We start from the raw sequence: 23,657 nt of genomic DNA on the forward strand, positions 1-23,657 counted from the left end.
ACAAACGCAAACTAATAAAAGGTAGGCTTGTCCAGACCGTTGTAGTCGGTGCTCTGAGCTAATGTGGTAAAATCTGTAATCATCTGGTTTAATGCGACGTTTTCGCTACGTTATTTTATCCTGGTCACGGTAAAATATATTCGTTAACGTGAACGTTGTGAGATTTATAAGTGGAAGACAACGGGAGACGAAAAAAATCCGTATTTGTCGGCAGCCCGGAAAGGCTTCTACCGATCGACTTAGCTAACACTAGCTAGCAAAAGCGGTACATACCCGGGCCCAGGCCGGCGGCTTTCTCGGATACCAAGGAATTTGGAAATTTCCTGGCTTTAAATATTTAACATAATTAAGCGCGATGGCTTGTGGAGCGACTCTAAAAAGGAGTTTGGACTTTGATCCGTTAATGAGCCCTGCTTCCCCCAAAAGAAGGAGGTGCGCCCCGGTTATGTCTCCGGTGTCTTCACCGCAGAAATATCTGCGCATGGAGCCATCGCCTTTCGGGGAAGTGTCGTCCAGACTCACCACGGGTAAGAAATGATGTCTACGTTTGATTTCACGGCCCTCTAGTTTTCTATATTTATACCACGCCATATTAACAAGTATTTCCAGTGGCGTACATGATGTACCGCTCCAGACAAGATTGTGTGAAGTTAAGACAAGCATTGTTATATTTAGCGCAGCATGTGGTGGCAATTTTGTTATAAATTCAACTTCCATCGAACTTTTATGGCTTTATGAAGAAATATTGTTTGGTATTAATGTGCGGGATATTGGGGGTGATAGTAAAAGAATGATCTCTTACAGTTTAACTGATTGATTGATTTATTGTGTTTATTGTGTCTACAGTCGGGATATACATTAAAATAATGCTAAGGCCATACTTAATGATCATATCTGAATACTGCAGCGACTCTGTCTCCATACAATCAAAGCACCTCTATGTAAAGATCTCGTTTAATGCTGCTTCTGTCTTTTTCAGAGCAAATTCTACACAACATTAAACAGGAATACAAGAGGTTTCAGAAACGGCGACACCTGGACAGTGCTTTCCAGCAGGCTGAAGGCTGTCCTCTGGACCTGCAGAATATTCCCGGTGGATCTGCCTTACCAGGTAGCTATGCCTGGGTTGTTTTTGAATAGCCTTGTTTTGCTGTAATCCATCAACTTCCTGTTTGAGATCAGGGTTTAAAGGGTAATAAAAACACTCAAGTCAGTTGCATGGAGTGTGGATGAGCTTATTGTGAGGGATCGTTTTGGGTTACAAGCCTGATTTTTCTCATTTTTCACACTAAATCATCACTTTTCTTTTACTGCTTTGTTTTTTTGTAACATTGCTTGCTTGTTGGGAAATCCTGCTGCCTAAGGCAACTCCACAAAAAAGGCAGAGGGAGAACAGATGACATTCCTTCCTTATCCTTTTGCTTTCTTTTGATTGTGAGATGGTTTTTTTGTTGTTGTTGTTGTTTTTTTAATTCTCCCAGATGGGAGTGTACAGCAGAGTCTACAGATGGTAGAGGCCCTCTGGGTCTTAAAATTACAGTTGACTTAAAGCGTATTTGCTCTACTAATACTTAACTGCAGTCAACAGTGGTGTTAAGTCTAAAAATAGGTGTCAGTGGCACATTTGCGTGACACTACTTCCATACATCAGGGTATTCTGTCATCAGACAGTTCTTTATTTGAACTGTTCAGCTTCACTAAAACATTTATCAAGACGTGCGATAATTGTGTTTAGTGTTGTTTTACTGGTGACATAAATGGCCTTTTATTGTACCAGTAACAGAAATATACATCTTGGTTGAAGGTTGGGATGTGGGGGGAAAAAAAAAAATAGACGGCAATCACAATTGGTGTATCACAGATAATCTTTCTTTTATATGCTTAAAATGAGTGACAGAACCCATAAACTCACCAAAACAGCGTTTACATAGGACTATTTGGGGGGGGGGGGGGGGGACAGATCATAAAGTGAAAACCAGATGTGTTTTAGAGTAAGATTAAAACCCGACAGCAAAGCATATGCACTTGTTTGTTTTTTTAAACAAGATTTAGGGCAGATGAGAGGTGTTTTAAACTGTATAATTACAGTATGAGGCTCAGGTTAACGTATTCGACTTGACAGCAGGCCTGTTTTGACTATATTTTAGTTTTTCTCATCAGTTTTAAGTTGCTTTGTTACAACCCTCTTTTCTATTAGCGATTTTTGGTTCCTAGCTATTGTCAGACAGATTTAAAACAAACTTATAGAAAAACATATAAAACCCATAAACATCACTGTTTAGAAAAAGCAGTACTTTCACTGGACTGTATAATGCTTACTGCACTGCCACACTTTCTGAAGTAGTCCACTGGTGCTGCTTTTATACTGTTGTCATTAGCTGGTCTCATAGCCCACCATGAAAGAGTCTACTTCCAAAAGGCATTTGCAGTAATGGTTCATTATTATGGACACAGTGACTCTTCTTCTTCTTCACAGAGTTTAAGTTCTCACACACACACACACACACACACACACACACACACACACTAAGGCCTGCTGCCCAAAACACTATGGCTCACAGCTCTGGCAAAATGGGGGAAAGGGGAAAAATATGAATATATATTAATTTTGTGTGGCACTAATCAATAGATTAGGGGTTGTGACTGTTTCACTAACTGCCGAGCGATGGCGTTGCATTAATTATGAACGTGTAGGCAATCTGTCGCTGTCTGTGACACAGCCTCTCAGCCGAGCGTCTATTCACACAGTGAGGGCACGATTGATGCAGCACATTGCTGCCACCATGCTCACACTGTTTTGGAGTGGTTCTAAAACGTACAAGCACAACACGTTGCAGCTTGTTAGCCCAAACTCTATTGTTAGAAACAAAAATTAGAAAAATAATGTCGGCATGACTTGAGACTTGTAGGCCGTTTTGCTTGCAGCAGAAATGCCTGATTCGTGGTGCAGCGGTATCAAATTAAGGCAAGACTGACTGTGCTTCCTTTGCTTTGTTTGAAGCAGGGCTTTGATTTGTTAGCATGAAGCTGGCAAATTTTTATTTCTTTGTTGCTGCAGGCTGATTCTCTGGGTTGTATTTTGCCTGTAGTGTTGTTGTTGTGTTGTTTTGTTTTTTTTATAGATATATATAGATATATATATAGAGATTAGGGCTGCCACGATTAGTCGACTAGTCACGATTACGTCGACTATCAAAATCGTCGACGCGTCGTTTGAAGCTTTGTAAGATCACAAAAGATGCAGGAATAAGTAGTAGGATTTAAGAGTGTAATAACGGACTGAAACAGAAGATGGCAGCACTGCATGTACAAGGATGCCAGCTGCCGTTAAACCCCGAAGAAGAAGAAGCTGTGTCCCAGAATTCATAGCGCAGCCCAGCTAAGTTTCCAACAATGGCGGCAGCTAGTTAGTTTTAATATTACTCTTATTATTCTTTCTGGGTCACAAAATAAACGTTTAACATATTTTCAGGCGAGAATGTAGCTGTGTAAACCTCAAATATCTGCTCAGTTTATCAAGACACCACATATTTTCAAAAGCGCTCCGACGTTTTCGGAGACGTCTGTTACCCACTAGCTCGATAGCTAGCCAGGGAAAAGGCTCACTAGAGCCCGTGAGAACACCGGACTCCCGGCAAATCGTTTTCAAACCCACCACCGTCTTCCGCTACTCAGGTTAAACATATATAAGTCACTTAGATAACTTAAAAATGTTATTGTTTGGCCTTTTTTTTAGTATTTTATTTGTTTCTGAGTAAATCGGTTTGGCTGAGATTAAAGTTATAGTTTATACACCGCTGAATAAACGTCAAGCAGACAACTGATTATCAGAAGTGTGGGATGCTCGAGAATATACTCCGGTGTCCCGTTATATTTTAGATAGCAAGGAGTTTATTAAACTTGACCGAAACAATCTGCAAATCTCATTAAATTTAATAAACTATCATCTTGTCTTTATTTTTAGTTAGCACATACCCTAAACACTTAAAGCTGTAAGCTAATGATAGTTATATAAGAGCAGATGCATGCTGGTGCAATAAGCTGTACGTTTTACGTCCAATGGATGCATGATCTGATTAGTCGACTAATCGCAAAAATAATCGGTGACTAGTCGACTATCAAAATAATCGTTTGTGGCAGCCCTAATATAGAGAGAGAGAGAGAGAGAGAGAGATAAAAATAATAACTTGCATGTAAATTACTGACTCTTTCAACAGGTACATCCTCAGGTGCTTCATCTCCTGCCAGGAAAGAACAGCCTTTGTTTTCCCTCAGACAAGTTGGGATGATCTGCGAAAGACTACTGAAGGAGCGAGAGGACAAAATCCGTGAGGAGTATGATGAGATTCTGACGACAAAGCTTGCAGGTATAGTTTTTTTTTTTTTATTTATGTTTAATGTTATATTCACTTGCAAGTAATCCAAACTGAGTTGTTGGTTTTTTTTTTTTTTTTTTGTTTGTTTTTTTAATATTTGATTTATTCCACCAGAGCAATATGACGCCTTTGTCAAGTTCACCCATGACCAGCTGATGCGAAGGTTTGGAGAGCAGCCTGCAAGCTGTGAGTGTATATTTTTGCTGTTAAACATTTCTGTCATATTAGCGATAGCTATGGTATTTGCCTCTTGAGGTTAAAGTGCATAATAAGTAGTTAATATTAAAATATAATATGAAAGGAAACTTGCTTTTCATTCCAGAGCTCTTGTCAGAGTCTGTGTACATTTATGCTTTATCAGCAGTTACACAGCTTCTTGGTGCATGTTTACATTTTCACAGCAGACTGAAGCTGTCAGAGCTAAATGGAAGTATAATGATGCGAGGCTGAACTGTCTAAAATGACAAAGTATTTGCTGCAGTAGACTGTGAGAGTGCAGCCTTTTCAGTGTGCCCAGGCATATCAGCTTATGCTGATAAAGCCACAGAGTCAAGCCAACATGAATGAAATTCAAATCGTAGATTATGTTTTAGCTTCTTAGGGCTATTTTTGTGAAGGAAGAACTCACATTTTAAGCGGTAGCAACCAGAACTAGGCTGCATGTTAGTGCTCGCTCATTTTTCCAGAACTTGGTTACAACTGACACATAGTGACTCATTTTCTATATCGAAGTGCTGCAGAAGTGCAGTGTTTGGTGGGGATGTCATTCAAACAGCCCACCAATCTAAAACAGCAAACCAGTGATCGAATAAAAAGGAACTGGACTTTGCGATATTTATTTTAACTTCTTCATCTGCAAACATCTTTCAAAACCTACTTTTGAAAAATGTTTCTGGTGCATAAACTGTATATAAATGATACACTATTCAGTCCCTCCTTGTCCACCGAACCCCTCTATTGAGGGGAAAGCCTGCAATATTTGCCCCCCTTAGTGGTGCTGGTGACTTTTCCACATCTGCTGTGTAGATTGTGATCAGTTGATCAGTTTCTTGTAGACGTGGTAGGGCTCGACTTATTTATCGACAGGTCGATATAGGCTATTTGCAGATATATCAGCATTTGTATTTATTAATGGCCAAAAAATGGTAGGGGGTAAAAGCAGTAGAGACAGGGCAAACACCCTTCAACCATGTTATGAATATTGGCTTTGCATAGTTTGTCCACAAGAGGGCGCTCTGCAACTTCCATGTCCACAACATATGTGTTTGGAACACCGCAAACACAACAGCCAATCCTGTACTGGTCAGGCTTTTATTATTAGCTTAATCATTTACAAACATGCTACAATTACTTTTTTTTTTTTTTCCACAAATAAAAATTCATAGAAAACAAAGAAATCTGTGATATCTGTTTTTTACATGTTAATATAGAAGATGTTAAATTAAAAGTAATATTGAAAAGTACATTTTTAAAAACAAAATGCAAACAAAATGTGGAGCTCTAGCTTGGTTTTTGTATGCTGAATCCCATTTATGAAGTGGTCAGTGCAAACATTTTTAGCTGAACTTTTGTTAAATGTCTTCTAGCTTAGACAGGATTTATAAACTGTCTTATCGGGAACAGTTTCTGTCTGCCAGCTCATATGTGTAATCGTTTATTCCTTTTTTCCCTCCGTAGATGTATCCTGAGGTCGGCGCCCAAATGGAGTACCATTTACTGCAAACTAATCCAGGGCCTCACTGGGTCTAGTTGGACTTTTCTCCTAGCTGTGCCATATCGCCTCTATGTGGACTCTCTGCCTCAGGCATCAGTTAGTGGCACTGATGTTTGCTGTTGCCTCCAGAGTTTGGAGGGCGCCCTGCTGCCTTCATATCTGAGGACCCGCTGTGGCTCCATCCGTGGCCTCTCCACTGCCGCATCGATATTTATTTGGCGTTGTTCTGATGCCTTTGTGAAAGGCTGATTGCCACCACTCATTTGACCTTTTGATTTCACTTTATTTTTTATCATATTGAGTCGTTCCACAGAGAGGATGTTACTGTCTCGGCTTTTCTGTATGTACTTTTTTGAAAAAAGGTATGGCTGAAGGCAGCTTTCAGACTGACTTGAGGAACAGTTGTCTTGGCTTGTTTCAACATAGTTTAAACTGTACTGGTGATTACTGCTTTTACACTTGTATACACTGTATATTTTTATTTTTTGCTTGATGTGTGTCCATTGTACCATAATTTCATGGTTTTATTTGCTGTAGGTATAAAGGGGCTTTGATTCAAGAAAAGCAAACAAATAAAAGTCTTTACACAAATGTTAATTTTAGATTGTGGGTTGTTGGGGTTTTTTTTGTGTTTGTTTGTTTTCTAGCCTTTTACCCTTTCTATCACTTGGTAATGGGCTTTACCATTGTGATTTGTTACTTGGGGGTAGTTGTTGCTCATCTCCCAGGCCACAACCACACTCAAGTAATTCATAAAATTCATACAAATCAACTACTGACTGGAAGGTTGGTGGTTCAATCCCTCCCTGCTCCAGTCTGTATCCCAAAGTATTCTTGGGCTAGATACTGAGGTAAGTTGATCCAAATGTGTTCATCATAGTGTGAATGTTAGATAGAAAGCCCTTTATTTAGAAAAGGTGGTTGTGTGAATGGGGCATGTTGTACAAAGCACTTTGAGTAGAAAAGTGCTATATAAACTGCAGTCCATTTACCAGTTATGTAGTTGTTGCATTAAACGCTTATATAAAAATCAACTTGATGTTTGTTAAAATAAAAATTTGGGGGGACTAATTTATTGATTCATATATAAACAAGGCCTCCAAAAAGTACTCATGTCATATTAGTGTTTTGGTATGTTCATTTATAATTACTGGTCATTCATAAGTTCTTGGGGCAATAACATTCATTAGGATACTAAATGAGAACACTCTAGATTACGTCAAATGCAATTTAGCAATATGGCTTAACACAAAATGACAATATTCAGCTGAAAAGTTTTGGGTTTTGTTTGTTTTGTTTTGTTTGTTTGTTTTTTTTTTTATAAAATTCGGTTCTTATATTCTGATAAGAGCCATAACGATTGCAGTACAGTAGCAGAAAGCCTAAGTAAAAAGAAAATTACATTTGGTAATGAAAAAAGTAAAATCACTGATGCAGGGATTATTGAATCATTGTATGTTTATATAGTAGCTATGGTGGGGTATTCCATGCTTGAATTTAACGCATCAATTTGACATTGGTCTTGTTTATATGCATCAAGTTCAGAAAAAAGCATCAATTTTGACTTTGAAAGTCACGCAGAAGCCCTGATATTGATCGGATGTTGTCTCCTCAGTAATTCAAAGATGAGAAGACTGGAAAAATGGAGAAATGTAATTACCCAACTTCTCCTTCCAGAGATGGTATTTGGAATAGATCACAAACTTTCCAGTAATCCGCGGGACTATTTTTCCTCCATATTTCTAACTTTCGTACCTCCTGGATTATCAATAAATTTGAGAAACAGTTAAAATCACCAAAGATCTTGATTATCAATAAATTTGAGAAACAGTACAAATATAACTTAATCCTTCCCTCAATCTTTTTAGTGAGGATTTAAATACTTATGGAAAAAAGTTTTTTTAAGCTTTAAAGCTGCATTTAACAATATGAAACTGAAGTCACGTGAGTCCTCGAGCCAATTGGACCTTCTGTTACCAGGGAAACACACTTGACTCAAGCTCCTCCATTCAACGGCTCTTGTTTTAGAACTTGCTCAAGTGCACGGATTTTATCCAGGGACTTGAACTTTTGTCTCTTGTAGTCAATAAAAAGCTACAATTAATAATAATAAAACTTTTTTTTCCCGCAGGAGCGTTGTTGGTCATTTTTAAATTCACCAGCTCCCTCGTTTAAAGATGGCTGGCGATGATAAAACTAACCGCAGTCATATTGTCCGCCCTTTCACCTCCACTTTAATTTGACCTTTTTCCGTCTCCATGCCATAATATGACCGGGAGCAGCCTAGAACAAATTCGAACAAACCTTTTCTTTTATTTACGCTATTTTCTAAAGCGAAGCCTGTGATTGGCCGAGGAAATGGGAAGTAGTAGCAGTAATACGGAAGTGCAGCAGCAATGTGTCAATGTGAAAGCACCCTGCAAGGGTTTTTTTTATTTGTGTATAAGGGTTAAGTTAAGGTTTTCTTCGTGTGTTTAGAAAACATGGCTTGCTTTTTCAGGAGAAAAATCGCGGAGAAGGTAATGCGGCTGGGAGTCTCAGATTTTCACAAACCTGTGTGCTAATGCTATCATGTTTTGACCCTGCAGGGCTGTGATGGAACACTTACAATGTTTATCTGGTGTTGTGTTTTAATGTCTAGCTGGGTAGAGCGCTGCAGCAGTCAGAGGATGTTTTTATTCCAGCTCTGACAGCAGTTCCAGTCCTGAAGAAACAGTTAAGTCTGTTTGTGTCGCTCACTGCTAACCTGTAGGATGCTATAGGTATGTTTTGTCCTCTCACCTGTTTGTCAGAGACTTAAAAAAAAAGTTGTGATCCTCAGGCAGGGAGCCGATTTCAGGCTTTTAATTGGAACACTGAGAGCCAGTGGGATTTTACCATCCAGTGGAGACGTTCAGGTGCAGACGGAAAACTTGGCCACTCAGGTGAGATTAAACCACCCTTACACAGTAACCATTCCTCTTCACGTGTAACTGCACTGCATGTATATATTTTTGGTGGAGGTCATGGTAATACCCGCGGCTTAAAGTGAGGCCCTTAAAGAAATTGTTTGCTCCAGGCAGAGGCGTTAAAGAAGCAGACTGGTTTAACCTGAAGTCTAACCTCTGACATGAACTGTAAGACTGTGACAGGCAGAGCTGCCTGTAGCCGAAGCACTCACTGTTTGGAACAATGAGGAATGAAATGGATCCCAAACAGGCCAGTCTTTCAGCTTCGTGTGCATCCAAGTTTATCATTTCCTTTAAGCACTGTAACCATGTGTTTACGACAATTGGACATTGCAAGACAGTCATATCATTGTATAATCTGTCCCTACAGATTATACAATTAATCTTCCTCAGTTCAATGAGTTCTAGTTTGTGTTTGTCTCATATACATTAGATGAAGCTTTAATTTGTTTTTAGTAGGTAATTCAGACTTTATCTTTCAGTTGAAGCAGGACAATGTGGTGGAACACATCTCAGCTGCACGTGGAATTATCAACTTTAAAGTTAATCGCAAGCTTCTTGCTCAGGTTTGAGTTTCCACTCACACAGTGACAGGTTAAACAAAGAAAACCAAACAAAAGAAAACCTTCCACAGCTTCTGCTGTGATCACAGTCCCTCTCCACTTTATCTGTTCCAGAAATTGTTGGAGCCATTTGGAAATGGGGAAGATGATAAATTTGGGTTAAATAGTGAACTTTTCAATACTCTCACAACAGGAACAACATTAGTGGAGTACAGGTAAGTTTGTTTTTCAGTTTTATTTATATAGCGCTAAATTTAAATGCGGCCTCTTTGTTAAAACAGGGGAAGGATTCTGTATGTCTCCCCCTTATTTTAACATACACTCCCTGGCTATGTAATTAGGTACGCCTGTTCAACTGCTCATTAATGTAAACATCTAATCAGCCAATCACATTACAACAACTCAGTGCATTTAGCCATGTGAACATGGCCATGGAAGTTCAACCTAAGTGTAAGAATGAGGCAGCATAATAACGCAGCTTGTCACAAAGCTCAGATTATCTCAAACTGGTCTCTTGAACATGACAGTGAGTTCACTGAAATGCCCTCCTCAGTCACTGAACTCAGTCTAATAAAGCAGATTTGGGATGTGGTAGAACAACATGGATGTGCAACTGACAAATCTTTAACAGCTCTGTCATGTCATTACTTAAATATGGACCAAACTCCCTGAGGAATTGTATCCAGCGCCTTGTTCTTTTGAATAAGAAAAAGTGGCTAATGTAGTACTTAGAAACTGTACCTAATAATGTAGCTATTGAGTGTATTCATTTCCACTTAACAGAGTTGATATGTTGATATGCTTACAGCTCTCCAAACATTGCCAAAAAATTCCATGCTGGACACTTGCGGTCCACAATAATTGGTGAGTATAAACTAAACTGATAATAATAATAATAATAATAATAATAATAATAATGTAGTAGTATTATTATTATTATTAACTGAAATGCATGTGAGCTACATATTAAATCGAGCTTTACCAATTAACTTATTACAGATTACAGAAATGTGCACAAAAGGGTTTAAAATGATTTTTATTTTGTCATCTTGAGCAACAAGTTTAGTTTTTTTTGACCGTGAGTCCGCACAGTTTTACCTTTACTTATCAGGAAATCTTCAAAATATTTATATTGTTAGCTTGAAGAAGAAACTTAAGACCTGATGTGTCATTACTAGATGTTCAAATTCTTAAATATCAAACAGTTTTTCAGCAAGTGTAAAAAAATATAAACTCTATCTTCAGGTAACTTCATTGCTAACCTTAAACAGTCACTTGGAAATGATGTCATTCGAATGAACTACCTTGGAGACTGGGGGATGCAGTTTGGTGAGTTGGTCAGAAAATTACTCTACAGTGAGGGATTACTTTTTGTTTGTTTGTTTGTTTGTTTATTAAAACGTCAGGACAAGTAACCTGTCTTGGATTTCAGGTTTGCTGGGAGCTGGATTTGGGCAATTTGGAAGTCTGGAAAAATTAAAACAGAATCCCTTACAGCATTTGTTCGAAGTGAGTTTGGATGTTCGGAGAAGGACCCGATAGATGCTCTCTGACTCTTAAATTTATATTTAAGCACTGAATGAGCCTCAGTTGCACGTTTAGAAGATGTTGTTTTTGTGTTATATTCTAAATGCTGTTTAAAAAGGCATTTTTAAACAGCACCAGTGTTTTGTTTTCTTTTTTCTTTTGCTTTGCAGGTTTATGTTCGAGTAAACAAAGAAGCAGAGAACAATGAGGATATGAAACAGGCCGCCAGAGACTTCTTTAGACAGCTGGAGCAGCACCAGAGCCATGCTGTCTCCTTATGGCAGCAGTTCAGAGACATCACAGTTAAGGAGTATCGGCACATTTACGAGGTTAGAAAGCTGCCAGACAGCTTGGTAACAGCTTGAATCTCTAAAGATAGAAACTTGAAATGAAAATGTTTAACAGTTGACTGCCACGGAGCACGACTGAGATTGATTTAAAATCTCTCCAGCGGTTGGGGGTCCACTTCGACGTTTACAGCGGGGAGTCCTTTCACCAGGATCAGGCCCAGGAGGTGGTGCAGCAGCTGCAGAGCCGGGGCCTGCTGAAGACATCTGAGTATGTGGCGACCTTCGATTGGTAACTGGTGTGTCTAACACCAAGTAAACATGTGCTAAGAGGCCACTGATTAGTCAGAGGCACAGAGTTCAGCTTCCCTACAAACAGAATACAAATAGATTTTAACAGATGGGGAAGTTTATTTGTAAAAAATGTGTCCATCTTTAAGCAAGGCTTTAAACTGCAAATAACATATTTAATTGTGAAGGTGTCGTAGATCCTTGATGCATCAGTCATTCATTTTGGAGCCATTTGAAGATGCCACTGAACTTTTTATAGCTCTGTTTTTGATCTCGTTCAGCTCTACAGGGAAATATCTGTGCTCACCTGTGTATGCCAGCTCTTTGGTGCTCAGCAGGTTGTGTCCTGTTGGTATTTAGGGCTTCACTTTGAAAAACGAGAGCAACGGCTGAACCAAAACAGTTAAGCTGGAAGGCAGAGAGATTAAATTTGAAAGAAAATACAGATTCACATAGTTATCTACCAGTTTATTGCTACATGCCACCCCTTGTATAATGATATTGTTTTCATATTGTTAAAATATTTACCTAAGCCCAGACTTCTTTCACCCCATACACCTTTTCCAGCTCTATCAGATAACCAAAACACTTCAACTGGCTCATTTTACTGTGCAGGAGCCAGTTGAAGTGTTTTTAACAACACACTATATTGACTTAAAAAAAAAAAGATCAAAGGTCCAGTATACCCTTTCCTGTACAGGATCACCCGCATCCCAACCTAGAATCAGGCCCAGGGTACCGGCTCAAGGCAGAGTGTTTGGAAGCTACTTGGGTCTGCCCTCCCGTGAACTCACAGGAGGAGTGTAGGGATTCAGTGCTTAGTAGCTTAAAATTAGTAGCTTAAAAACTAAATACAGTAAAATATGCACAGATACAACAGCTGAGCCTGACCCTATGTCTTCTGGACATAATGATTTTTTTTTTCTGTTGACAGGAAGGGCACTGGTGTGGTGGATCTTTCCCCCAATAGAGACATGACCAACGTCTGCACAGTGCTCCGCAGCGATGGTACGACTCTCTACATCACCAGGTTAGTTAGCAGGAATTGCAATCGGTACAAAATGGTGAAAGCTTTTAGTCCTCAGGATTTAAGTTTATGTGAGCCCACTGAAATTGTTAGCTGCTTTACTCTGAAAAATCGAGTGCACCTGGTAAATGATGTCTCTCCCTCTGATTTGCAGCCATAAGCACTTATTTTGTATTTTCTGTTTTAGAGATATCGCTGCAGCCATTAACCGAAAGGAAAAGTACAGTTTTGATGAGATGATTTATGTGGTAAGCACACCCAAGCTCTCTTTTTTGCCTGTTGCTTTATTCCAATAACAGACGTGGAATAGATAATAGAAATTTAATGACTTTAATCATCATGGAGCCCAGTTTATTTTCTGCATTATAATTTTTGTTTTTTGCCGTTAATTTTTTGAGCTGAAAACAGAGCAGAAAAATAAACTACTTTCACAACTGGTCATTTAAGTAACTTAAAGCCAAGCAATCTTAGTCTAATGTGCTTTTAAAAAAAATGTAGTGAGAAATACACCTGGACTTTTGTTTTAATGAAAAATAAATAAATAATAGTTTTCTGGTAATTTTCTCGAAACAAGTAGTAAATAATCAAGAAAAGCAACTGGCAGATTAACTGTTTATGGTTAGTCTGTATGATATTCATATTTTGTTTTTAATTCAGTATTTAAAACAAAAAACTGAAAAAAAGTCTTTATAGGGAAGACTTGATATGAAATATTGTATCAGAAAGGCTGGTAGGACTTTTCTGTGGAAGCTTGGAGTTATCTCAAAATTGTAACTAAATAACTTGACATTTCACATTTTTCTTTTTCTAGACAGATAAAAGTCAAGAGAATCACTTCTCCCAGTTATTCCAGATCCTGCTTGCAATGGGTCACTCTTGGGCAGATGGGTAATGTAGCATTACATAAATTCACCCATAATGCACAGGTTAATGTCAGCTCTTAATAATCTTATTTTTGCACATTATGTTTATGAAAGACTTGAAATTAAAGATGCCTTTTACGGCTGGAATGACAGCAAACCTCGGCTCAGTAATTACAGGATTTCCACGGTCTCTCAGCATTACTTTACTCCTCCCACCTGAAACAGGCAGCTGTTGTAATTAGAAACAGAATGGAATTCTACTGTCTCATGTGAGGTGTTTGTGTGATGGTGCAGGCAACTTTGTGTTGGCTTTAATATTTAAGCCAACATCAGGCTTCTATTCCACATTTCACTTAAAAATTTTCTGCCACTTGTAGTTATTGCTTTTTCTTTTAAAGTTACACTTAGAAAAAAATAATAGGATACATTTGTGAACGTACATGCATATCAAGAGTATATAAAGTGCTTAAAATGACTGCTTCTAATAGTATTAAATACGTGATTTTAGGTGTCGGCACGTGTCCTTTGGTCTGGTGCAGGGCATGAAGACCAGGACCGGTGAGGTGGTGTTTCTGGAGGACGTGCTGGACGAGGCTCGGGCCAGGATGCTCCACAACATGAGCCAATCAAACAGTAAGCCTGTCACACATTAGGCAGTTATATAACAGTAAAAGAGTAAATAAATACTTATGTGTCCTTTAAGTACTGTTATGTGCCTTTAAAAAAAATAAATCAGCACTTCAGTCCTCAGTCGACTGGGGTGCAGGAGTTTTGCTTTTATCTGTAATTGTTGTCAGTTGCGTTTTGGAACAATGCAATTGTTGCAAAATAAAAATGTAAATGAGTTTGATTTACATTTTTATGTGATGAGCAGTGTCCCAAATCCTGTAAACAGCTAAGCACATTTTTCTCCCACAATGAACTACACATGCCAAAAAAGGCATTGGTCAGAGTTGACAAGAGCTGAAACTACTTCTAGATGGTCAAGGCCTTTTAGAAAAGTGCCTCCTTAAAAAAGAAAGTACAGAGACTGGTATGTATTGTGACATATTATGGAACTGAGACACATTCTTAAGGTTGAGTCAACACTTAATTATTCCATTATTAATGTGGGAGCGGTACATGCCAGAACAAGGGCTATTTTTGTTGTGTCATTGACTAAATTTAAGTCTTCCCACAGCAACAAAGGAATTGGAAAACCCAGAGGACACTGCAGAGAAAGTAGGAATCAGTGCCCTAATAATCCAGGTCAGTTATTACAAAAGATGTTTAGTTTTTGTATTTAAAAATACTGCTAGTATTCAGCAACCAGCAGCTTCATTCATTGGTCTGTGTGATTAATGTTATGATTGGTTTGCTAAATGTTCAAAATTAGTGGTCATAAAGATTTAAAAGACTAATGTAAATCACTTATTTGTTAAATAATTAAGACTTTGTTTCAATAGTACAAAAGAAAATAAAGAAGTAGCATTAAAACAACTTCTTTGGGGGGGTCAAGCAGTAGTCCTGTTGATGCATTACCTTTTTCACACCTTTCCTCCTCTCTGTGCACTTTGCAAGTAGGTGTTGACGTGCCTGAAAACTCTGTGTTTCAGGACTTCAAAGGCCCCCTGCAGTCAGACTATAAGTTTGACTGGGACCGGATGCTGCAGGCTCAGGGTGACACTGGCGTCTTCCTTCAGTACACACATGCTCGACTCTGCAGGTCTGAGATATTCTAGTATTGATACTTTTCATTTTGGATCCTCTTTCAGTCATTTATTTTGGAAAATGAGAAATAACAGAGAGACATTTGAAAGACATCACACTTTAGATGCATGTCTGACATCCTTAATTCCAAAAGGTCGACAGGACATTTGATTCACATGTAATCCTGTTATTGCAGTTTAAAGCAGACGAACAAAGGTGTAGAGGCAGTTGCCTTCGACCCATCCCTTCTATCTGAGCAAACGTGTACTGCCATCCTGCAGCACCTCCTTCGGCAAGCACACTTTCTGAACATCTGTTCATTTGTCAATGTCAATATTTGTTCCACGTTTACAAAACTGTCCCTTCTTTATTTGCAGTTATGACGAGGTATTGTACCAGTCAGCTCAGGATCTGCAACCTAAGCACCTTGTCAACTTCTTGCTGAAGCTGTGGTAAGGAACAGGATGCCAGTCTTGCTAATTGGCAAGCCCTTACAGTCATAAAGTTAACATTAGTAGGAAATATGTACAGAGGTGTGTCCTTACTCTCTTTCGTGCCTTCCAGCCACCTGATTGCTTCGGTGCACAGAGAACTGCCAGTAAAAGGAAGCCCTGAGGCTGTTGCACAGGTACAAAGAAAACAAGAGTTATGCAAACTTCTACCGGTTTCTCCTCTTAAATCCGCCAAAATACTACATTGAACAGCCACAATGGAGTTGATTTTTGTATAGCCTTTTAATGCATTGTTATATAATTTCTTATGCAACAACCTGTTCTTCTCACACATGAACATGTTAAGAGAAACCAGCTGGGACATTGTCTGAAATTGCCAAATTAGCACAGTCACACGCACCGCAAGCTTTGTACTGAGTAGGTGACAGGTTGAGGGGCATTTACTGTCTGATTTGGAAATTTTTCAAGATTTCAAAAGGTCTACAAAATTAATTATAGCTACATTCTGGCAGGAATACCCAAGAGATTTATACCAAGAAAATTACATGAAAATGAATAACAGAAGTGCTTATTAGTGGGGTTCAAAGCAGAAATTTGGTCTCTCACGGGACTCTTCTTTGACTAATCAGACATTGTGTTTGCTTGTAGAAAACATTGGTCAGCCAATAGAATTTCTGTTTAATAATAGGAGCACTGCTTACAGATGTCAGCATAATGACAAGATAGATGGTCTTTACTAATATCAGTGGCAGATACTTAATTTTGTCAGCGCAATTGTAAGCCTGACAAATGTTAAAGTGTAAAAAGCTAAGGGATCAACACAGTCGCTTCACATATTTTGGCAGGTTTTTTTAATTACACACTTAATACTCTTCCTGGTGTCTTTAGAGTCAAACTCGTTCACATATTTGACTGACAACCAAATGATCCCGATCTTTTGGCTGTCAGTCAAATATGTGAATCACTACATGAGTCTTTAAAATATGCTATACTGATCTCTTTGTTTCCCTGCGAGAACTGATTGTACTTGCAGTCACATCTGTCACTACATATGTAAGGGCATTGCTAACAACAGTTTTGCAACTTGAAAACGGCTTCATTCTCCTCATGTCCACAGGCAAGGTTACGACTGTTCAGCGGAGCATGCTCAGTCCTGGCCAACGGGATGAGAATCCTGGGCATCACACCAGTTAACAAAATGTAAAAACTCCATCGGTGTGTATCAGTGTTCTTTTCAGTGCTGCAACTATTGTTGATTTGTATTCTACAAACAGAGCCTTATATTGTCAAAATATAATTATGCTAGTCTGTAGGATTGAGTCTAGTCTGTATTCAGAAAAACACTTCTCTGCTAATAAAAGCTGTAAAATTACCTTCATAACGAGACAACACTGAAGTGATTAAAACAAAAAAATTAGAAAACAAGATAAGGGGGGAGGGGGGGGGGGGGGAATTATGCATGCAGTCTGTAATTTGGGCACATTCAGAGTAAGGACTAAGTGATTTGGAGCTAAGTCACTCGTATTGCACAGTTTAAAGACCAATTATCAACACTGGATTAATAAATAAAATGACAATATAATACTCCTGATTTAAAACCAACCAACCAACCAACCAAACAAACAAAAAAAAAAAAAAAAACAAAAAAAAAAAGCGGAGTATAATAGTAAACTTCTTATGCTACTTATTGTGGCTGAAAATGAATTCCAAGAATTCACTGGTTAGGGTTTAGATTATTCACAAGCTTACTGGTAGCGAGCTATAAGCAGTTTCCACAAAAAAAAAAAAAAAAAAAAAAAAAAAAAACCTAAACCCCCCCCCCCCACACACTTTTTATAAAAACAAAACACTAAGATTCTTCAAAGTATTCAGAGACTCAGTTCACAGTTCTATCTGATGACATCAACACAAAGCAGATCCAACTCTAACCTCAAATGAGGAAAGGCTTCCTCCATCCTGGTCCAGCATAGAAATGTCTGATGTCAGTCAGCACCTCACACAGAAATTAGTTTCTGTTTGTCTTCTAAATTTGTATCCTTCCGGATTAATCTGGATGTGTCTTGCTTTGGAAGTCCATACAGGTATATGGAAATGCAGACAAGGAATGCTCCAGAGGCAAACGTCATAGCTGCACAGGAGGGTAAAAAAGCAAAATGACATTTCCATTATTAAAAAAATAAAAAAGGAAGATTAATGGTTTTAATGAAAGCTGGTGTATACCAAAGCATTTCATATAAAAACATAGTCAAGCCTTCTGTTAGTTTTCTAAATGGAAAGAAAACATGCTAGGAGGCTGAAAGGTAGCACTGACTGTTGCCAATATTTTCAATTATGTGAATCTAAGCTGCTGTGCCCAGTGTTTTAAGCTGTTAATGTCAATAATAGAGTATAATTGAGGCTTTAAGCTACTTTTCAAAACTTTTCTAGAAAGTTACAGGAGACTACGGGATCTGCAAAGTGTTACTGGATGTTTTACACAGGCAGTATAAAAGAGGGACGAAGCAACACGATTTTGACCATTAGTAAAGACTTGTGTTTATATATTTAATATCTGATTCCAAGAGTGATCTACTCTATAATTGATCCACTACTTTATCAAGTAGTAGAGAGGTTTACAGTTCAAATAAAAGAACAAAAATCATGAGCTACAGTATAATCTCACTTAATGAATTGGCTGTATTCAAACTGTGGTTATGAGAAACTTACTTATTTGTAGTCCAAACAAGATTACAGATGCCACCATTGAGAGGACAATTGCAGCTGCAGCAGAAAAGCCTTTCATGATGTTATCTGTGTACTTCACAACCACTGATGTGTACAGGCCACCTACACTGGCCAGGACTGAAAGCACAAGCAGAGCAGAGTCAGACAAAAGGTACAAGGAAAGTAAAAGAAAGGTGCTTCTTCCTCAAGATGTCATACTTACATACTACAAAACACACCCAAGGTGTGTAACCAAAGAAGAATCCTTTCTCCATGACCCTCTCTCCATCAGTCATGTAAACACCGATCAAGGTGATCACTATGCCGGACAGGTACATCTGAATGTTTCTCACCCACAGTGATGTCTCTGAGCTCTTCAACACTTTCTCAAAGTACACACCTTAAAGTAAATACCAGACTGTCAGATTCAAAGGTTTAAAGTACAACAGCAGTAAAAGTAAAATCCATCTACTTTAGAGAAAATATCAGCTTATCAGTTTCAGGCATGTGTGCAGATCGTGGGTTTTGTTGGCGTTTTCTTAGTTGCCAAACGTATTTCTGGATTTTACTTGACAGTTAAGCCAATACTGAAAGTGAAATCATCAGCACTGGTCTTACCTGCAAAACCAGAGCAAAGGACAGCAACTGCAATGGCAATGAACCCAATAACAGGATTCTGTTCAATCTGTGAAAAAAAAAAAAAAAGGATCAATAATGAACTACAGAACAGATGATACAGCTTGTAGATTAAAGAGATTTTTAAAATGAATGTTAATTTACTGCTAGTGGTATCACAGGAAATTAAAAGTGGTTTACTGAGTAACCAGGATGGTGTAACATGCTGCCCCACCTGAACTTTAGTGGCCTCCGCGGGTTTCCACTGAACCAGTGAAACGCCTCCACAGAGCATAAAGACTGAAAACCATTGCAGCCGGTTGAGAGAGCGGTTCAGCATGAGCACTGTACACAAGGCTGTGCACGGGATCTTCAGCTGATAGGTGACCTAAAAAGGATTTTGAACTAAATATTATAACTTCACACATAGATAGTTTCCCGAAATATGTTGTACACTATTAGCATTTCAGCCTGAAAAGCAAAAGCCAAAATGATCTTAAATTCACTGCCTACAAATCTCTCTCAAAAAATGTGTCAAAAATGCAATTTACTGAACGCAAATAAACTGAGCTTCATTTTGTCACAAATACTTGTGCAACAAACCCTTTGACTATAAGGGGAAAGTCCCACTTGACATGAGGAGGATATCAAACTTCTTGGATCCAAAATATACCAAGTACTTAAATATAAAACAAAAAGGAAACTTTATCAAGCAGTCATCTATAGAATTTAGTTGCTACATATATAATTAAATGCGTGTAACAAGACCTGTGTAAATGATGACATGGACTGTTTCCACAAGAGCCACACGTCAAACCCAGATTCACATAATACTTTTATTTTATTCTATTGTATATTTTATTCTATTTTATTCTACTGTATATAGTATTCTATTTTTATTCTATTCTGTACAGTTGTGTACTGTATTTATTCTTATTTTATTCTAAGTGTCCTTCATAACTTTTGCACTGTCCACTTCCTGCTGTGACAAAACAAATTTCCCACGTGTGGGACTAATAAAGGTTATCTTATCTTATCTTACCTGATAAACTGCTGCATCCAGATTACTCAGGGCGACGAAAGCCATATTATTCTGAACTGCATACACCACCGAAGGCACGCTGAGTTTTAGCAGTTCTTTAGGGCTGCAGAAGATGTGTTCCTGTATGGTGGCTTTTAGTTTGACGAGACTTCCCATTTCCCTGGGAGAGGAAACGTGAAAAACGAAGAAGAAATATAAATGGCATTGATGGGGTTTTTTTTTTTCAAAATGATCAAACCATTGTTATTTGAATGTTCTGCATGACATGGCCTGCTTGCAATGAATAAACATATGTTTGTTTTATCTGAGGGGTTTATTCATGAAACAAGATTAACAAGTCACTTAGGTATGTTGATAGTGTGTCATGAAGGTGTGTCTCTATTTGTGTGGCTACAATGGCACGGCAATATATGAGGAAGACAATCTGCAGTTAGGTTCAGACTTTCAGTTTGAAGTGGACTGGAAATGGCACATATTTTCTTTTCAGAATCACCTCTAATTACTCTTTAGAATTTCTCTTGAAGAAATCCAGTTTATATGTAATAAGTTACTGTGGTGTATTTTACTGGCACTGACAAACGAAAGCGCGCAACAGGAATTTATACACAGTCATATTTGTTACAGTGCTGGAATTGCAGCTTATAGAAGACAGATTAGAAGACGGATCAGTTTATTTGTAGTGCAAATTACTTGCACTCTCATTTGGACAAAAACTAATATAATTTCCATATTACTGTCAGGTTGCAGCACAATACAGTTTCACCTTTATATTTTTATAGCCTTTTTAAAAATAAATCTCAATATTGTGTTTCTCTGACAAATTCTGACTGACACTGATCTATTTTGTGTGGAAAAAGTTAGGTATAGAAAAAGAAAATGAAACAACGACCATTGATAACCACTCTGCTTCTCTTTGACTGGTTTTGTTGAGCCAGCTAACCCAAAGAAAGTCTGGATATGCTGAACCTGCTTTGTAATGTAATGGGAATATTTCATTCTGTTAACTTATGTGTCCATGCTGTCATTACTGTAAGCTGACATTTTACTTTTGTTCTGCAATTCATATTTTGTCCCCACACAGCAATTACTTCTCAAAAGTGTGAAAAATATAAAGGTGAATAGAGCTGAATAGAGCTCTGTAAATAAAGTTACAGATTGAACTACAGTCTGTCTAAATATGTTTTTCTATTATTAAAAAGTCTTCTTTGCTGTCTCTTTACAATTTGTCACTTGTGAGAAATTTATGCTCTTCTTTTTCTTGGCAGCCTTTAGTTTATTATTTGGCATCAGTCTGACAAAATGAAAATGAAATGACAAAATGAAATGAAAATTATAAAGGCAAAATACTGGGCTTGAATGAGCTGAAAAGGTACAAGTTTAAAGGAAATGTTATACACCAAACTATAAATCGATTTACTTGGAAAATGAGTGGCAAAGAAGATTGTCTTTAGGTAAAAGCACATACATATTCTTAATGAAGCTAAGCATCATCTATTATATCTTCAATTTTAATTATCTCTAGGATGTTAAAAGGTTTATTTAAAGTTCTAAGATCTAAGTAACTAAGATCTATAGCCCTTAGATTTAAATTAAGGACTCTTTGAAGTATCATCTCTCTCTTTCTTATATTGTGTCTCCTATTCTGATAATAGATTTCTTGGGCTATTGTCCACTTTTAGGGAGTACTAGACAAAATCTATTGGCTTATTTATCAAATGAAATTTCAATCTAGGCAACCTTCATTTACTAATATAAAGATTTATAGAGAAACATTTTTATGTACACACACACACTTACTTACTTGCTGGTTACTTTATTAGGTAATTAAACTGCTTGGTAACAAGTGCATTTGGAAACCACATCCAAGCCAATCTACTCAACTTTAAACTGAGGAATTAAGGTGATTTACTTGACTCTCAACATGGCATGGCGGTTGGTGCCAGATGGGCTTTTCTGGGCGAGTATTTCAGAAACTGTTGATCTGAAGGGATTTGCATGCACAATTATCTCTTGTATTTACAGAGAATGCCTCAAAAAAGAAAAGAAAATATCAGCGAAAATGCCTTGTTTGAAGTCACATGTCAGAGAAAAATGGCCAGACTGCCTCAAGCTTATAGGAAGGAGACATTAACTTAAATACCCATTCATTAGAGCCAAAGTTTGGAAAAAGTGTCTCTGAGCACACAAGATTTTAAACCTCGAAGCACACACACAAGGAAAAATGTTTCCTGTTATGAATCTGAGAGAGCCAGAATTTGGCATAAAAAACATGAAAGCCTGGATATAGCCTGCTTAGACTGAGGATATTGGATATTGGGCCCCTTAGCATCAGCACAGCCTACCTGAACGTTATTGCCGACCGTGCCCACTACGTTATGACCACACTGTACACATCTTATGAAAGCTGCTTCCAACAGCATGTCATAAAGCTCAAATCGTCTCAAACGGAATTCTTGAGCATGACAATGAACTCACTGCAATTAAATGACCTCCACAGTCACCGGCTTTCAATCCAATAGAGCAACTTTGAAATGTGACGTGCAGCCGAAAAATCTGCAGCAACTGCGTGATCCTATCATGTCAACACGGACTAAAATGTCCGAGGTATGTTTCCAGTAACTTGTTGAATCAATGCCGTGAAGAATAAAGACGGTTCTGAAGGGAAAGCGGAGTCCAAACCAGTATTGGCCAGTCATGTGGGTTTCTTAATTCCATACCTTACCTTACATTCTGTGGTCACTAAGGAAATAGCGGGTAGCGCCTCAAACACTTACTTTGTGAGCATCCCCAAGCTCAGCACTAACTTAATGACCTCGGCGATGCACACTGCAGTTGTGGAGAAATAAAGCTCCTCAGTTGAAATGGTCCTGGTGTACCGCAGTGCCACTGTGTAGGTCGCTGCCACCAGTGTCATCACCGTGAGACAGTACACTTTGAAGATCACGCTCACATTTTCTGAGGAGAGAAAGGGGAGAAAATGTTAGCTACCGCTCGTAGCACAAAATGGTATCAAGCTACATTAGCAACCGCTTCAATAATTACTTTATGAGCAGAAACGACGCGGTTATGAGAGCTTATCTGTAAACTGTTCGGTTTTGCATTTTAATGTTTTGCTACCTAATGTTTTTGTCGCTCTAACGGGGTCTTACAGCTAACATTAACCAGTTGTGCTAGCTTGTGTTAACAAATAAACTCACCGTTGGCCATGGTTGCTCCGTTCAGCTACCGTCCGAGTGAATGGAGAAGTAATAATTCCGTTTATGTTACATGTCATCAAAACAATGCGTATTGCAGGCATGCAGTCAGTTGGGGAATGCCGCTCGCCCTACAGCACGTGAAACACGTTTTCTTTTATATTCCCAGCTCCTGTGAGTCGTCATTCGTTCTGCATTACCCAGAATGCAGCGTAAGTCGAGTTTACAAATGGTGCGTTTGTTTTCCACACATTGACGTCAAACTGTTAAACACAAACCATAACAACATTGCGCAATAGAATGAAGACAATTGCTCAATAAGGTAAAAATGATTGAAAAGAATGAGTATTATTAAAAAGAACATAA

The 23,657-nt window shown here is 38.3% G+C and overlaps 3 protein-coding genes across 3 annotated transcripts; 2 read left to right on the plus strand and 1 right to left on the minus strand.

The window, feature by feature from the left end:
• The first annotated feature begins 15 nt into the window (after positions 1-15).
• Positions 16-6,666, plus strand: akirin2 (akirin 2). The gene is made up of 5 exons (XM_063495021.1): positions 16-527; positions 980-1,111; positions 4,218-4,367; positions 4,491-4,562; positions 6,054-6,666. Exons 1-5 carry the CDS (start codon positions 356-358, stop codon positions 6,062-6,064), a joined length of 537 nt encoding a protein of 178 aa, XP_063351091.1. The 5' UTR covers positions 16-355; the 3' UTR covers positions 6,065-6,666.
• A 1,773-nt stretch (positions 6,667-8,439) lies between these two features.
• Positions 8,440-17,383, plus strand: rars2 (arginyl-tRNA synthetase 2, mitochondrial). Its single transcript, XM_063494785.2, has 20 exons — positions 8,440-8,609; positions 8,732-8,805; positions 8,912-9,014; positions 9,521-9,604; positions 9,716-9,816; positions 10,410-10,465; positions 10,847-10,930; positions 11,034-11,110; positions 11,299-11,457; positions 11,580-11,686; positions 12,641-12,736; positions 12,921-12,981; positions 13,545-13,621; positions 14,105-14,229; positions 14,777-14,844; positions 15,192-15,301; positions 15,482-15,577; positions 15,663-15,737; positions 15,850-15,913; positions 16,855-17,383. Exons 1-20 carry the CDS (start codon positions 8,574-8,576, stop codon positions 16,939-16,941), a joined length of 1,740 nt encoding a protein of 579 aa, XP_063350855.1. The 5' UTR covers positions 8,440-8,573; the 3' UTR covers positions 16,942-17,383.
• A 162-nt stretch (positions 17,384-17,545) lies between these two features.
• slc35a1 (solute carrier family 35 member A1) lies at positions 17,546-23,492 on the minus strand. Its single transcript, XM_063494786.2, has 8 exons — positions 23,295-23,492; positions 22,872-23,052; positions 20,098-20,257; positions 19,291-19,443; positions 19,059-19,125; positions 18,664-18,840; positions 18,444-18,578; positions 17,546-17,865 (listed from the first exon to the last, which is right to left on the minus strand). The coding sequence occupies exons 1-8, from the start codon at positions 23,302-23,304 to the stop codon at positions 17,732-17,734; spliced, it is 1,017 nt and encodes a 338-aa protein (XP_063350856.1). The 5' UTR covers positions 23,305-23,492; the 3' UTR covers positions 17,546-17,731.
• Positions 23,493-23,657: the final 165 nt, after the last annotated feature.

This window comes from Pelmatolapia mariae, linkage group LG15 (genome assembly GCF_036321145.2).
Source record: "Pelmatolapia mariae isolate MD_Pm_ZW linkage group LG15, Pm_UMD_F_2, whole genome shotgun sequence".
Classification (NCBI taxonomy): Eukaryota; Metazoa; Chordata; class Actinopteri; order Cichliformes; family Cichlidae; genus Pelmatolapia; species Pelmatolapia mariae.